The 16,261-nt window shown below is 36.7% G+C and overlaps 2 protein-coding genes across 2 annotated transcripts; one reads left to right on the top strand and one right to left on the bottom strand.

The window, feature by feature from the left end:
- The first annotated feature begins 2,026 nt into the window (after positions 1-2,026).
- On the top strand, positions 2,027-6,351 carry LOC7472133 (auxin transporter-like protein 5). The gene is made up of 8 exons (XM_002312937.4): positions 2,027-2,422; positions 2,512-2,697; positions 2,844-2,956; positions 3,101-3,284; positions 3,564-3,661; positions 4,569-4,776; positions 4,868-5,125; positions 5,750-6,351. The coding sequence occupies exons 1-8, from the start codon at positions 2,267-2,269 to the stop codon at positions 6,020-6,022; spliced, it is 1,476 nt and encodes a 491-aa protein (XP_002312973.1). The 5' UTR covers positions 2,027-2,266; the 3' UTR covers positions 6,023-6,351.
- A 3,972-nt stretch (positions 6,352-10,323) lies between these two features.
- Positions 10,324-11,456, bottom strand: LOC7494260 (glycine-rich protein 2). The gene is made up of 2 exons (XM_024608006.2): positions 11,111-11,456; positions 10,324-10,999 (listed from the first exon to the last, which is right to left on the bottom strand). Exons 1-2 carry the CDS (start codon positions 11,376-11,378, stop codon positions 10,734-10,736), a joined length of 534 nt encoding a protein of 177 aa, XP_024463774.1. The 5' UTR covers positions 11,379-11,456; the 3' UTR covers positions 10,324-10,733.
- Between the last annotated feature and the right edge of the window lie 4,805 nt (positions 11,457-16,261).

Here is a 16,261-nt window from a genome sequence, read left to right as displayed (position 1 = left end):
ACAGTTTTTGTACGAGCATGCATGCATACACATGCTATAAACTCTACATGCTTGGCAAAAGGTTCAAATTAAAATACAAGACATGTATATAGTTAGTGTACGTAGTTATTAGCTCTAGGAAGGAAAAAAAAAACTCTTAAAGAGTATACGGTGTTTGAGAGTGTATTTATAATTGTTTTTTAAAATGTATTTTATTCAGAAATGTTTCAAAATAATATTTTTTATTTTTTAAAAATTATTTTGTGACATAGCACATCAAAATAATTTGAAAATATTAATTTAAAATAAATAAAAAACAAAAAGTAAAATCAAAATGCTCAGCATCTATCAAGTTGTCATCGACTAGCTAGGTTTGAAGAGGTGAAGAGAATCTAAATGATGAGAAACGAGAAAAGTGTAGAGAAGAATGCAATCAGTCAGTGAAGAATACTGGCAAATATCCAGAGAATTAGAACAATAAAATAAAGGAAGGCAGTTTCCAAGGACACATGATCTAGCAAAGCCTCCACTGGTTTTATTATACGGTCTATATGTATATATTTGTCCTTAATGTTGAGGATTATACAAGTAATTAAGTCTTCTCCATGTGAATAAGGGATTTTGGGGTTTGGGCTTAGAGAGAGAGAGAGAGAGAGAGAGAGAGGCTTCTCGAGTTTACAAAGCTTAGAAGGCCATGTGATAAAAGCAGCTTTCTTCTTCTTGTAAAGCGACCACGCCCGTTTGGCTGCAATCATGCGGTCTACCTTGTTATAATTTCTCTTCACATATTCCCTTGCTTATTTTCTTTTTTAATCTGGTCTTCTTTCACCCCCCCCGCGCACCTTGTTCTTATACAAACCACACTTGCTTGCTATTTACCGAAGTTATTAAACTTATAGCTTAGTTAATTCAAGACCTAATTACATGGGATAATTCAAGTTAATTTAGATTAATTTAAAATAACATCATTCATTTTTTTAAAGAATTAAAACAACATATTTTGAAGATTTTTTTTTAAAATCAAATTAAATTTTGATCTGGTTGGATAAGTCATCGGTTAAGTTAACCATGATAACTCTATATTAATGTTTAAAAAAATCTAAAATTGAATAGCTAGATCAACCGAATAAATCAAGTTTAATAAGTGAGATTTCTACCTCATTACCCTTATCAAAAGCCTCAAGTACTGGATTAAGTTGTGATGCCACCGATGCAAATAAAGAATTAGAAAGATTTTTATTCCTTTCTTGTGTGTGAAAAATATGGAATATTTAAGAATAATGGTGCCTCAATTCATGCATAGTACATGTGAAAAATCTTGTACCTTGTGCACAGTCCATGTGAAAAACTATGTTTTAAAATCTGATCGCCGTTGAACAATATTAGCACCGATGTGCCGACATGAATTGGCCAAGATGCAACACCATGTAAGAATAAAATTATGGAGATTAAATAACTATAGGTTAAACTAGGCGTGTAGAAAATGACAACAATAATCAGCTCGGGAAGCGTAGAGAACCACTCGTGCGGAGAAGCCACCCACGCTCTCCAAATAATCACGCTTTAGAGAAATTAAAGCAATTGTGTTGTAGAAAACCGGCTCAACAAGTTAATCCAGTATCCGATTAATTCAGGTTTAACTTAAAATGGGTTCTGAAAAATTATATAGGAATTAACTTAATTAAATCGGGTATAATTTCACAAGTTAATCAAATCAACTTGGTCAAGAATTTTTTTAAAATATTCAAAATATTATTATTTTAATTTTTTTAGACTTGAATTAACCGGTCTAATTAACATACAAAATCAACTTAATAACTCTGCTGATTATACGATAATTTTAGATCAACTCATATGTACTGCTATTAACTTAACCTCTAAACTAATCTTAGAGCTTAATTTTAGTCAAATAGATCATAATTGCCGATTTGCCAGGATCATAAAGAAAAACCAAAAATAACAAAAAGGGGCTCAAAAACCATTATATTTCTTCAAAAAACACTACAACTTTAAAGCTCCAAAAAGTTGATTCTACTCTCTTCCCAAAACCCCGGTTATCTAAAATACCTTTCAAACACTGCCTTTCCCACCCCTCAAGAACTCCTCTCCTGTCTTGTATATATAGCACCCCTACAATATGCTTCTCTTCACTTCCATTTCCAATCTCAAAAACCCTTCTTTACTGTCTACACACTATCTTTAGCGGTGCTTGCTACTACTATATAAAGTCTCCACTTGAATTAATAACGAGTGAAAAGTAAGTGAGAGTGAGAGAGAGGAGGAGCCAATGGCTACTGATAAGGTCGTGGAGACAGTGATGGTAGGTAACTATGTGGAGATGGAGACTGAAGGGAAGCCTAAGGACTTGAAAGCAAGGTTTTCCAAGTTCTTATGGCATGGTGGTTCTGCTTATGATGCTTGGTTTAGCTGTGCTTCAAATCAGGTTAATTTTCTTTATTCCCTACAATCTTTCTTTCATAGTTATAGGAAATTATTGCTTTTCTTAACGAGTTTGCTTGTTTTTTTTCCCAGGTGGCTCAAGTATTGCTTACATTGCCTTACTCATTTTCTCAACTAGGGATGCTATCAGGCATCTGCTTTCAGCTCTTCTATGGGTTGCTGGGTAGCTGGACAGCTTATCTAATTAGCGTACTCTATGTAGAATACAGAACAAGAAAAGAAAGAGAGAAGGTGGATTTCAGGAACCATGTCATCCAGGTTAGCTGATTACTAATTATTAATTTCAACTCTATACAAAAAGTAAAAGACAAAATTTTCTTATACTCTACAACTTGTTAATCCATGTCCTAACACGGGTTACCATGTTTTTCTGTGTATTAATTTTATAATTCTCAATACAACAGTGGTTTGAGGTTCTTGATGGGCTCCTTGGAAAGTATTGGAGGAACGTGGGGCTGGCTTTTAACTGCACTTTTCTTCTGTTTGGATCTGTAATTCAACTCATAGCTTGTGCAAGGTAATTGGGACTCTAAATATGAAACCTACCCCTTCTTTAACTCTTGCTTTTAACTTTTTCCTCATTCAATTTCAATAAAATATGGGACTCTCCACAGTAAAGAATCACCAGCCTGACCACTGGGTTTCTTTAATTTTGCTGCAGCAATATATATTACATAAATGATAATCTAGACAAGAGGACTTGGACTTACATCTTCGGGGCTTGTTGTGCTACCACAGTGTTTATTCCTTCATTTCACAATTACAGAATGTGGTCATTCCTTGGCCTCGTTATGACTACTTACACTGCTTGGTACCTCACCATTGCTTCCCTCCTTCATGGCCAGGTAATTGACTTTACACTTACCCCATTTTCATTTATTTGTTCTTGAATTGCTTAAACACCATTTTAAATACCAAGTACGAAACAAAGAATGCATGGATTTTCATGCAATAGAGCCATGACACGTTTACCATCACCTTAGGACAACCTGTCCTTCACATGTTCGTTGTCTTTGAACTCTACAAGACCAGATCCTTGTTGTCCTATTTATTGTGTTGCCTTAAGCTCTTAATTAATATTATAATGTGTTAATGATGGTCATTAATGGGGTGATCATGTGTAGGTGGAGGGTGTTAAGCATTCGGGTCCAACCAAAATAGTGCTATATTTCACTGGGGCCACAAACATTCTCTACACATTCGGGGGACATGCCGTTACTGTGTAAGAAAAACCTTGATTTATAATTCGTGTCTTCTACGTTATTTACAAAATTAATGTTTCTACTTTTCTTTGAATTGTGTTTATTAATGTCTTTGCGTTTGAACTTGGCCAAAAATTATAAAAGGGAAATAAGAATGAAATGTAAAAGGGCTTTAACGTCATTGTGAAAATGACGACTCCTTCACTTGCTAGGACATTATCTAACCAAGCGATCATCTAATGACCAACCTCTGTGTATGAGCTTTAATGGCTGATTTTTTAATACCCGAGTTGCCCTCCTTGGGCGTGGGAGGCAAAAGGTCTCTGTTTCACTGGGAACCCTACTACATGCTTTTTAATGTAGAAAGCCAATCATCTTTTTTCTATCTATTGCTCTTGCTTTTATTATTAGAAGATGCCAAGAGGGGTCCGGTTTTATTAGAGATTCCTCTGTGTTAGATTTATCATTTATGGTCGAGAGGTAAAAAAGTAAAAAGGATAAAAGACAAGATTGTCCAATGCTCTTCCTTTATCTCTCCATAAAAGCAAGAAGAACTTCATTAATTTCAGATGTTATTGTTGTCCTAGCTAGAGCTTGTCCTCAAAAGCCTACAAAAATGATTACTGATGGGATCTAAGATCACTGCTCTTGTAATTAGGGTCTTCACTGGTTTACAAGTGATGAACGAAATGGGATGCGGTAAGAACCAAAATAATTTTACCACTTAGTTAGGGTAAATTTAATATTTACCCAGGCCAGAAAGAAATATGGAGGCTCGCAGAAGTATCATGTTAGTAAAAATGACAGTAGAAGAAAATCTTAGTAGCTTGTGTCCCATGATAGCGAATGATTCCCTTCTTTGGTTTGATAGAAATGTTATCATGAGTCCAGCAAATTTAACTAAAGAAATGAGTTTTGGTGAGACAGGGAGATAATGCACGCTATGTGGAAGCCTCAGAAGTTCAAGGCCATATACTTACTGGCTACTCTGTATGTTCTGACTCTGACACTCCCTTCAGCAGCAGCAGTATATTGGGCATTTGGTGACATGCTTCTCAATCACTCCAATGCCTTTTCTCTTCTTCCAAGATCTCCCTCCAGAGACATGGCTGTCATTTTAATGCTCATCCACCAGGCATGCACATACATTTTGCTGATACGTATATTCATACACACATACATAAATAAATAAATAACAAAGTAGTATTTGTTTCGTGTGTTTGCAGTTTATAACATTTGGGTTTGCCTGCACACCACTATACTTTGTGTGGGAGAAAGCAATAGGGATGCATGAATGCAAGAGCTTGTGCAAAAGGGCTGCAGCCAGATTGCCTGTGGTTATTCCCATTTGGTTCTTGGCCATTATCTTCCCATTTTTTGGACCCATCAATTCCACCGTTGGGTCACTCCTGGTTAGCTTCACAGTCTATATCATCCCTGCCCTAGCGTACATGTTCACCTTCAAATCATCTGCTGCAAGAGAGGTACTCTACCTTCTTTACATTCTGCCAAGTAGTACTCCTTTACTATCCATCTCATCGATTCGTACTAAACCTAAACATGGAGAATGCCCAGCTTTTGTCAGACACCATGATGTCAAGGTTTGACTGAACAGAATCAGCGAAAGAATCAAAACTCGTTAATTAATGTCGACCAAAAGAATCATTAATTAGGGCTAATGGCAATGAGTAAACGGCAAGAAATGCAGATAGTAGCGTGTGGTCACATTCTAGCAGACCAGACCCGGACCTTTCTCCTAATCAGATAATGATATAATTAGGATCATGCTGTACAAGCCATCTAATGCCATGATACTTTAACATTCAAGCCATTCGAAAATGATATAATTGGCTTGCATAAAGGAACGAGATATGTGCTGCACCACCGAGGCAGAGTATCTAGCCGTACCTGATTCTTCATATCTTGTTTGTACTCTATTAGATTGTCTTGTCTTGATGGGCCTTTTCTATGCCGTACAGCTACAAAAAATACGCGGGGCCCTGAGTCCCCAAGAACAGAAAGCTTCCATGCTAGCCCTTACGATCCGATTCATTATTGACCCAGTATTGCAATTTGGCCATTGCGTGACTCTGTTTTTGTGATTGCAGAATGCAGTGGAGCAACCACCAAAGTACATGGGGAGATGGGTAGGGACATACGTGATGAATTCATTTGTAGTAGTGTGGGTGCTAATTGTTGGGTTTGGATTTGGTGGATGGGCCAGTGTTACAAATTTCGTACACCAGATTGATACTTTTGGGCTCTTCACAAAGTGTTACCAATGCCCGCCTCCAACAATGGCGCCATCATTGCCACACCTAAATGCCACGGCAGCTCCTCCACCTCTCCACCACCCACACAACCTTACTCACAGCCCATGATTTTAGCCACTTCGAAGATTGCTAACTCCAAAGTTCTCATAGTCATCTGGATTCCACCCTTTGATCAAGGGCCTTTCCATCTTAATCAGCTTGCTTGGTAGACCATGGACAGAGAGAGGATAAAAAGAATCACAATGTGGTTGGCTAGTCAAAATTGTCATGTACTCATAAACATACAAATCCCATCCTATTTTCATCATAATTCTGTCTTTATCCTGCTTTAGAGAGTTGTTATGTGTTCTAAGAGAAAAAAAAAAAAAAAAAAAGGTCTGTATGAAATTTTTGAATATGTGTACTTTTAGCTATGAGATGCCGAAATGTTTAGCACCTGTCTTAGTCCAAGATTCTACTTTTAGCCCTTGTCCTTCTCCTTTTCAACGTTATTCTGCAAGAGTCAAGAAACAGTAATTAAAGGTTTTCTCACCTAATTAATTAGAGATCTTAATTTGTGATGATGAATAGTTATCTTATATTGGAAAATCTCAGATTCTCAGCAACACATCGTCACTTCGGTAACATGCATGCAATCATGCCGAATAAATGGTGTTTTGGATAAATAAGATCGGAGACAAAATAAAGTCACTTTCATTGATTTAGTGAGTCTTTTATTTTATTTTTTATTTTTCGCTTTCTAATTAATACCTCGATTAGTTTTCAGTTTTCACACACCAAACCCAATTATACGAAGACGGAGACCGCAATTATGGGTAAAAAAGTGATGTAGATATTGAATATTTTTTTGAAATATTTTTCTGGTTTTTATTTTGTGACCGTAGTAGCTATTTTATGAATTGCATTAGAAAAACAACAAGGCCAGTATTAGAACATAAATTTTTTCTTTCTTTTTTCAGTTTTAATGATGGTAGAGTAACATATAAAAAAAAATATAAATTACTAGATCAATTTAAATTGATATTTCTATTAAAACGCAATTATTGTATAATTTTTTTAATTTTCAAAGTTGATCAAATTAGTTTGATCAAGTCACATGTCAATCAAAATAGATTAATTAAGTTTCACTAAATCAATATAGTTTCTAATTTAATTGAAAATTTGATTCAAGTTAATTTTCACGTCATGGATTTACCGATCTATCTATGGAGTTGGGTTTAACATCTATTACCAAAACTAAATCAGCCCATCAAGTGAGAATTTAACAGCACATCCTTCTTCATCAATTTTGGAGATAAACCACTCGAAAGATCCTTATCATCATCTACTATCCATGCTGCCTTGTCACATTAGCTAGTCCATTCTAAACTTCCATGGCAGTATTTAGTGTCGCCTTCAATTTTTCATCTCATTGCCTCATCAAACCTCTGCTCGCCCCTCCCCCTGTAACAAGACATTGGGGGTGCTTAGATCGATCGTGGAAATGACATGTCAGGCAACAAAGTCACGACCTGTCACTTTCTATGCAAACTATACCAAGCTCATTCCATGATTATAGCAGGTGACTTGACCTGGTAGAAGTAGAATGCCAACCAGACAAGTCCCTGGTGATTAAAAAGAAGAGAAAGATGGATAAATGACGTCAGGATTGAGCTACTGTTGCTCAATTTTTTGAGTGTAAGGCTGCTAGAACTATATGCCATGAAGTGTCTGATGTGGGAATCTAATAAAAATCTGCCACTATTTATAAAGGTTGAAATAGCAGAGTCACAGAGTTGCTCAAAGTTCCCTTTGATGACAGACCTCGATCCCTTTATAAGAGCATGCGACCTCCATGAAAAAAAAAGCTTCATGTCTTTCTGCAAAGATTGCTTAGGTTCTTACACGGTTTCCTCCTTTATTCGAAAGACAAGAAGACAATAATGTACGTGAGGGAGACATGCTCTTTGGCTTAGTTTTTGCCTATGAAGTGATTTAAAAATACTAAATCCAGTCATATTTAGTTTAATTATCGAGTTAAAATGTGTCTTTTGGCCCTCGAATTTAGTTTTTTCTATTTTGAAATACTAACCAAAGATAAGTTAATAATACATAAGAGGAGGACATGAAATTAGGGTGTGTTTGGAGGAGAGATAGTTTGTGTTTTTTTTAAGTAAAAAGCATGTTTTTATAGCTTTTGAAGGTGTGATTAGGTGTGGTTTGTGCTTAAATGTATTGTATTTTTAAAAAAAAACCACCACACCTCCAAGCTAAACACCCTCTAAAAACCCGGATAGAATCTCAAGCCCAATGAACGTGAAATATATATATGAAAAAGGTTTATCTTTTCCATAGTAAACTTTGGTTAATTTAATTATTAGCTACCCCGTTTAACTACTCTCTTAATAAGCAGATTAGCCATCTTTAGAGCCAATCACCTAACCCTATTAAGGAGATGATTAAACATATTAAAAACTGAATTAAGTTATACTTGTTCATCATCCACTGCATGCCTGAGGCAAGGAAAACATGAGATTAGAAGTTCAGAACCTTTATAAAAACGAATCGAGTAGAGGGAAAATATGGTGAAAAGATTAGTGAACAGCAATGTCAGAATCAGAAGATAACATAGAAAGAAGAGGAAAGATAAGAAAGGTAGAAAATCTTCAAATCTCAACGTACTGTTTCCTGTCTGTCTTTAACAGTATAATCTTTAACAGTATAACTTATATGCAAACACACCACCCATAACTTCCAATTGGGTCAATACAAAATGAAATGAACTCCAAATCTGAAAGAGATATGATTGTGATTTTTTTCCATATAATTCATAATTAGATTGAAAAGAGTGAAAAAATAACTGAATTTTTTAGTTCCCTAGAAAGTCAACTTTCTAAATGGATGGGAAAAAAAAAGATCTCTAAATCAGAATCTATTTACTGTAAAAATCTTTGTGAAACCCGTTATTCAGTAATTCGTGGCCAGGTAAATGCTAACTAAACTCACCAGGCATTAGGGGTTCTGCAGTAAACTATATTTTTTAGGTATGAAAACTAAGTATTTTCCATCCTTGACAAGTTTTATTCGCACCAAATTTGATGTTTTTTTGGGTGGCAATTCATACATTCTGAAGTGCATGATGGCTAGTATATCTGTCTTGGCAAAGAAGAAAACACATCTCAAGAATGTGCAAGCAAAGCTAACAGCCAGCCCACTTAACCCAGAAACTTCATCTCTCAAGGTAAGAATTGATCGGCAGTCTGGTAGGCAAATGTCATGGCAATTATATTCTCCAAATGATATGTTGTTGGGTTTATGGAAACCCAGTCTTCAAGACCTAAAAGCCCAGCAAAGGATTTGAAGACCGAACTTGGGCCCTTCCGAAATCACAACATTGACTTGTTCCAAAAAATCACCAAGCTCAACAAAGAGAATTATGCCTTGCAGTAAGGGAGACCTCCCCGGTGAGGTCCACAATAATTTGTGAGAATGGTTACCCATAATAAGCCCACCTTAGAGTTTTTTTTTACCCTAATGACAACAGTGAATCTTGACCAAGAGAACACCACACGTTACAGCGAGCACCTCTGGGCATGTATGGTTAGTAATTGACAAGCCTCAGCAAATGTTCGTAGTTTTTTGTAGCATGTTCAGCATTTGGAAGGATGCTTCCAGATGCCACTCAAGATTGGTCACCGCATTTATTTCTTGACCAAGAACCAGTGTATTTTGGTCCCCATTCCATCATTACAAGGAAACCAAATGAAGCACAGCAGTAAATGAGCAAATCCCACCACCAACCTCACTGAATTGGTTCCCATTATAAATCCCATGCCGATAAAGGCAGCTTGGTTGATTTATGCAAAATTATTTCACCGACAGAGAAAAACTTGGTTGCCATTTCTCAGGTGGAGTTGAAGGTTCATTCTTCTTGCCATGAAACAACCCAGCAGGCCAGCACTGCTCCTGCAACCCGTTTTCAATCCCACAAACATAATCTAATGAAACTAATTAGCATCATATCTAGGATTAGCGGCTAATCAAAGGAGCAAGTGGGATCTTAAAACGAGTAGACCACCAGTGGAAGGAAGCGTGGAACCACACAAGATGGTACTGCAAAACAGGGAGCTCCCATAATTGGTGAGCTTTGCATTATTCGAGAGCTTTATGCACTGATGTGGTTCAAACTTTCCAAGAGAGAGAGAGGGGAGTAGTCTAAATAGCCCCCCCTTCAAACCTGCAATTTGCGCCCACAAGACCAAATAAAGAACCAATAAAAATCTGAGGGCATCAAAAGTTGGTCATTAAAGAATACATTTCCCTTTCATGGCTCTTGAGAGTCTAAAAAGCAATTTATCAAGCAAGATACAGAGATCAAGAAGCGTCACAATCTGAGGATAAAATAAAAAGATTAAGATGCCAATAGAGCATTGAATCAAACCAGCATGTATATTCATATATATTGTGTATAAAAACAGCGAGAGATTACAGCTTAGAACAAGATAATTGTTTCCTTCACCAAGATCCAATCCCTCTCTACTGCCCCCTACTACTTAAGACCTATCACCATCATACCGATTTGAAACCTTCTAGCAACTTGAAACCAAACAGACAGACAATCACCACCATTAAAAACCTTAAAACAACATCAAGACACTTGGATAGAGCAAGGAACCCATTAAGCCCAAACACTAGAATGAGTCACCGAGAAAAGACCACCTAAAAGACAACACCACTAAATGCAAAAGCAAAGGTAAAAGAGGTGGAAATAAATCAGTAAAGACGAAGACTTGATAAAAATCAAGTCTCCTTATTACTATTTCCACTCCATACCCTAAAATCAACGTCCACTATTAGGACACTCCCTGGCAAAATGGCCAGTACCGCCACAGTTGTAACACCCTCCTCCACCTCCTCCACCGCCGCTTCCACCACCATACCTTCCACCACCTCCACCGCCACCGCCACCTTGTGGACAGTCCCTGGCCATATGCCCCGACTCCCCGCAACTATAACAACCTCCACCGCCACCTCCGCCATACCCACCACCACCACCACTCCCTCCGTATCCTCCACCACCACCTCCTCTCCGACCGCCGCCATAACCTCCACCCCCATACCCGCCGCTACCACCCCCATACCCGCCGCTACCTCCGTAGCCTCCACCACCTCGTCCTCCGCGGCCGCCGCCTCCGCCTCCATACCCACCACCACCACCACCACCACCATATCCACCACTGGATCGGATGCCCTGAACTGGGTTCCCACCAGGAGCAGTGACATTAGCAGCCTTAGTACGGCCATCGTCTGAGTTTTCAATCTCAAACTCAACCTCTTCGCCGTCTCCAAGGCTGCGATAGCCTTCAGATTTGATGGAAGATTGGTGAACAAATAGATCATCACCGCCATCATCAGGGGTTATGAAACCGAACCCCTTTTGGTCACTAAACCATTTAACCTTCCCTGTTTGCCTCTGATCGCTCATGGTGTTTTCTTGAAAACGAAAACCCTAATCTTGAAAGAGAGAGAAACAAGAAAGGGTGTGTGGTTTTTGGTTGTGTAGGTTAAGGCTTATTTATACAAGGGGGATGCGAGTGACACGTCGGATTCTTGTTTTGAGAATAACAAAGAGACGGCTGTTAGAGGAGATCAAATGGTTGGGGATTTTTGGGTTGATGGATTTGTGACCGTTTGATTAACAATAATCAGAAGAGATAGTAGGGGTAAGTTGGGAAAAACGAGTTTATTTATTAGAGGATTGTCTGTCAAATGTATTTGTTAACGAGTATTCATTGGGGTAGTTTAGGAATGGTACAGGGTTTAGGGTTTAGTTATTATACCCGACTCTGAGTTTGACTTGGAAAAGGACTTTGGTTACTTAATTATCGAGTTAGCTAGTATGTTCCCTGATCAGTTTAGGTTTTTCAGCTCGGAAAAAAAAAAAAAAACCTCGTTTCAGTTAATCCCCCCCCCCCCTCTCAAATTCTTGGTCTTGATTTCGGTCTAGTATGAAAAGTTAAACCAAATTAAAAATTAATTCACCAAGTCACCTTGAGTGAAATAATTGTTTAGTTTGTAATTAATATTTCTAGAGTGGGGTTTGGAAACATGGTCATAACGCTTGGGCGACAGTTTGGTTTGGAAAAGGGTTTAGGATTCTAGATTATAGGGTCAACTTGAGCCTATCAATTTTCTAAAAAATGATGGGTCAACCCCATTTCAAGTTTTATTTAAAAAAAAATTCTTTGATTTTAACTTGAGATTGCAAATTAATTTGTTGGATTACCCGAGTTTGTCCGGGTAAATATTAAGAAAAATTCAAATTAAAACTTAGTTTAAATTTAGCTTTGATACATGGATTTTTTCTTAATAAATTTACTAAACCGAATCGAGATTGATAACTTGTCGAGAAAGAGAGTAGAATCGAACTTTGTACAGAGAAGTGAAGGAAAAGTGAGGGAGTAATGCCCTTTATATGCCTGGGTAAATAAAGAGAGCAACGAAAAATGATTATTTTTCTTGGTTTGTTAGAGAAGCAAGTGGATGGTGATGATTATGATTACTGCGTGTTAGTTATTGAGAAACATTTATCTATAAAAACTGTATGGATATAATTGGTAGAATAAAAAAAAAATTCAAAACATTTATTTTACTTAAGATAATCTTGAGAAGACGAAGAGGAATAGAGGTGAAAAGAATTGATTCCATCCCCTTCCATTAAAAAGTTTTTTCAAGAAAGATTATGTCTTAGATAATTGGTTGATTTATTGATTTTGACAATTAAATTCATTTTTTCTAATCAAAATAACTGGTAGCTGGTACTCTGTTCCTGATAGGTCAAAGTGGTGAGTGGCTAGTACTTGTAAAAAGTTCTCTTTGATGAATTAAGGTACTCTTTGATGCTTAAGTAATTCTTATTTTTAGAGAAAAAATCATGATATTTTAGAAAAATACTCTGAAAATAAATATGTAATTGAGAATGAAGATTTAAAACCTCCTTTTTTTAAGTACTCAATGGGTATTTATAGCCCAATAATTCTTACCTTTAGTGGTAAGGAGGACTAAAAGGTTATATTTCTCTAATAGTGTTAAACATCTTTTTATGTGTAAAAGATGAAAAAAATCTCTGACTCATCAAAATCTTATGATCTAATTTGAAGCCTAACAAGATTCTTACAGCCACCTGCACTTGGACTCAGCACCTGGCTAAGCTCGGGGATACTAGGTCCAGAAGCTCACTAGACCTGTATATATCGAGGCTTAGTGTTTGGTTAAGCTTAAGGATATTGAGTCTGACAGCTCGTCATACCCTATATGTTGAGACTCGATGTTTGGTTGATCCCAAGAGTGTTGAGTCTGACAGCTCACCAAACATTTATATGCTTGGGATCAGCGTTTGGCTGGGTCCAAGATTGTTGGGTTTGGAACCTCGCCCTGAACTATATATATCTGGGCTTAATACTCGGTTGAGCCTAAGGTTGTTAGGTTTGGCAACTCGCTGGATCCATGTATGTTTGGGCACAATACTTGGATGAGCCTAAAGATGATGAATTATTACCCTTTCTCTAATTCCTTTAAAATGAGGATCCAAGTAAAAAAAAAAACATGTTGATCTATCATTAGACTCACAAATCTTTGTGTATTCAACACACAAAAATCTTTAAAGTTTATCAGTAGTAAATAAGAGTCTTTTTACCTTTTCGATAATATTTGTATGTCTCATACACAATTGTTGGAATTCTTGTGGCTAGGTAGCTCGTCTTTGTTGAAGGAGGTGTCCATTGAGAAAAAAAATGGCATTTTGCATTTAATACAATAATTGAGTGGATTTCTAGAGATCTGAGATAATATGAAAGGTCACTCCATCTAACATTGTGGGTGGGTGATTATTTCATTTATAACCCTAGTCATTTTTGCTCCCAACTTTTTTTTTACTTTCGCTCTTTGTAACTTTTGAGAAACAATCTAGTGAAAAAATCTTGAGCCAATCTCGGTCTAATGTGAGAACAAAACTGTCATCTTAGGTATTTCCCATAGAAAGCTCTTTTTTTCTTCTTCTTTACTTTGAATAAAAAATGGACCAAGAAAAAGTCAGATTATGGATGTTATTGCCTTTTATGAGGAGTTCTGATTCCAACATTAGATCAGGAGAAGCAGCAAGGGACAAAGGTCCATCAAATTGGGCCCCCATAATCAGAGGGGATGAAGCCCCAACATCCATCCTAGGCGAGAGGGGAGAGTAGTGTTTCACGCGTTAGCTAGGCCCCTGATCCGCGTAGACCAAGGGCGAACACTCATCGTTTACGGCATGGACTACCAGGGTATCTAATCTCGTTCGCTCCCCATGCTTTCGCACCCCAGCGTCGGTAGGGACCCAGAGAGCCCCGCATGAGAATTCTTTCTCTCCACTGATGCTAGTAAACTTCAAAGGAGATGAAGGTTGCCTCAAGCCCCTATGGGTGATGCCTCTAATACTCTAGGTGTAGAGGACATTGAAACCCCTAGCACTTTAGGGTTATTCACATTTACTTCCGATGCTTAAATATATTTTTTTTGAAGAAAAAAACTATGATATTTTAGAAAGAGACTCTAAAAATAAACATACAAACGAGAATGAAGATTCAAAACCTTTTTCTTTTAATGATTCAATGAGTCTTTATAACTCATGATTCTTACTATTTGGTGGAGAAGATGACTAAAATAGTCTCATTTCCTTTGATAGGATTAAACATCTCTTCAGTGTCAAAAAGAAAAATAATATAATTGACTCATCAAATAAAAAATATCTGTAACTGTTGAAAATCTCGTGATCCAATACGGAGCCTAACAAGATTCTCAAAGGCACATGCACTTGCGTTCAACACTTGACAGAACTCAAGAATGTTGGGTTTAACAGCTCACCAGCCCTGTATATATCTAGGGTTAATGTTTGGTTGAGACAAAAAATACTAGTTTCGATAGCTCTACTTGTCTCAACGCTTACTAAATTTAAGGATATTGGATGTAGGAGCTCGCTATATCTCATTAGAGCATTTCCTAACCTAATTGCTTTGGGATCTGTTTGAGATTGTGGTAGCGGTTGCGGTCAAAATGTTTTTCGTTTAAAAATATATCAAAATGATATTTTTTTATTTTTTAAAAAATATTTTTATGATCAACACATTAAAACGATCTGAAAATATAAAAAAAAATTAACAAAAAAAAATTAAAATTTTAAAAGAATACGGTTACAAGTGCATTCACAAACATGACTTTAATAGTGGTGGAATTTTGAGTTTAGATGTGTGGTTGAAAGGTAGAAGACTAGTCAAAGGTGGTCAGTTGACTGTCAAAGCTTGTGTTGGATTGGACTTATCAACGAGGTCTTGTCCTTCTAATACATGAGGCAAGCTTCAAACTTCAATGCATCATGTGGGAAGAAACAGTGTGATTAATTAACTTTACTACTCACAATCCTTTTGCTTCTTTTTATTTTTTGTGGTCATTTTATCCTTTCTTTCTTTCTCAAGTAGAAAAAATAATGCTAGGAATCCAATCATAAACTATTTTCTCATAGAATTAATGATGATCCCTGATATAGCCTCTATTTTTTTCACTCTGCCTTCGACTGACCCAGGATTTTTTTGCCCTTTTTGCTCTAGCAAATCCCGACTCATTTCCATTATTCTAATGGTGGATAGGCGCTGCAAAGATTTGAGAGTTATAGATTTTATAATAATGAGAGGCAGAAATTTGCCTATAATTTACAAACCCTATCCAGGACCAGGGCAGAGAGTGGTCAAATGTACTATTTAAGAGAGCCAGGCTGGGTAACAGAGCCAGATAGGGGCAAAAAGTTGTCAAAAACAACCTTTTCCTTTACTCGGAAAATAAAGGGCTCTCCCGTTCCCAGCCGTGTTCTTTTCAGAGAAGAGTTAAAAGAAGATTAGTGGTAGTGTACTGTTTGGCTCCTCCACCGTCGTAGAATAGTTTATCGATAGTCTATTACAGTGAAAACATGGCACATTGCTTTTTATTTTGATTGTCATTAGGCACTAATAAAATGTGATAAAATCAAGGAGCCTTCGGCTTGAAGATGAGGTTTTTTTTTTAGCACAGACTAGCCCGGTTGAGAATAATTTTTTTTAAAAAAACTTGTCATTTATGTTTTTAAAAATTACAATTTATATTATAAATTTTAATGTGTGCATAATAATTTTATAATTTATTCTATTTTATACTCATAAAAAATATAAAAACAGTTAAAATATATAATATTACGAAGAGATTTGCAGATATACGTACTGCTTCCTTGTATACGTGTGTGATCTTTCTTAGTCTGTACAAGTCTTTCTATTTTATTAATTACTATTATTATTTCAAATACAA

This window comes from Populus trichocarpa, chromosome 9, assembly GCF_000002775.5.
Source record: "Populus trichocarpa isolate Nisqually-1 chromosome 9, P.trichocarpa_v4.1, whole genome shotgun sequence".
Lineage (NCBI taxonomy): Eukaryota > Viridiplantae > Streptophyta > Magnoliopsida > Malpighiales > Salicaceae > Populus > Populus trichocarpa.
Note: the sequence above shows the minus strand (reverse complement) of the source record. Positions and strands in the feature narration are given on the sequence as shown.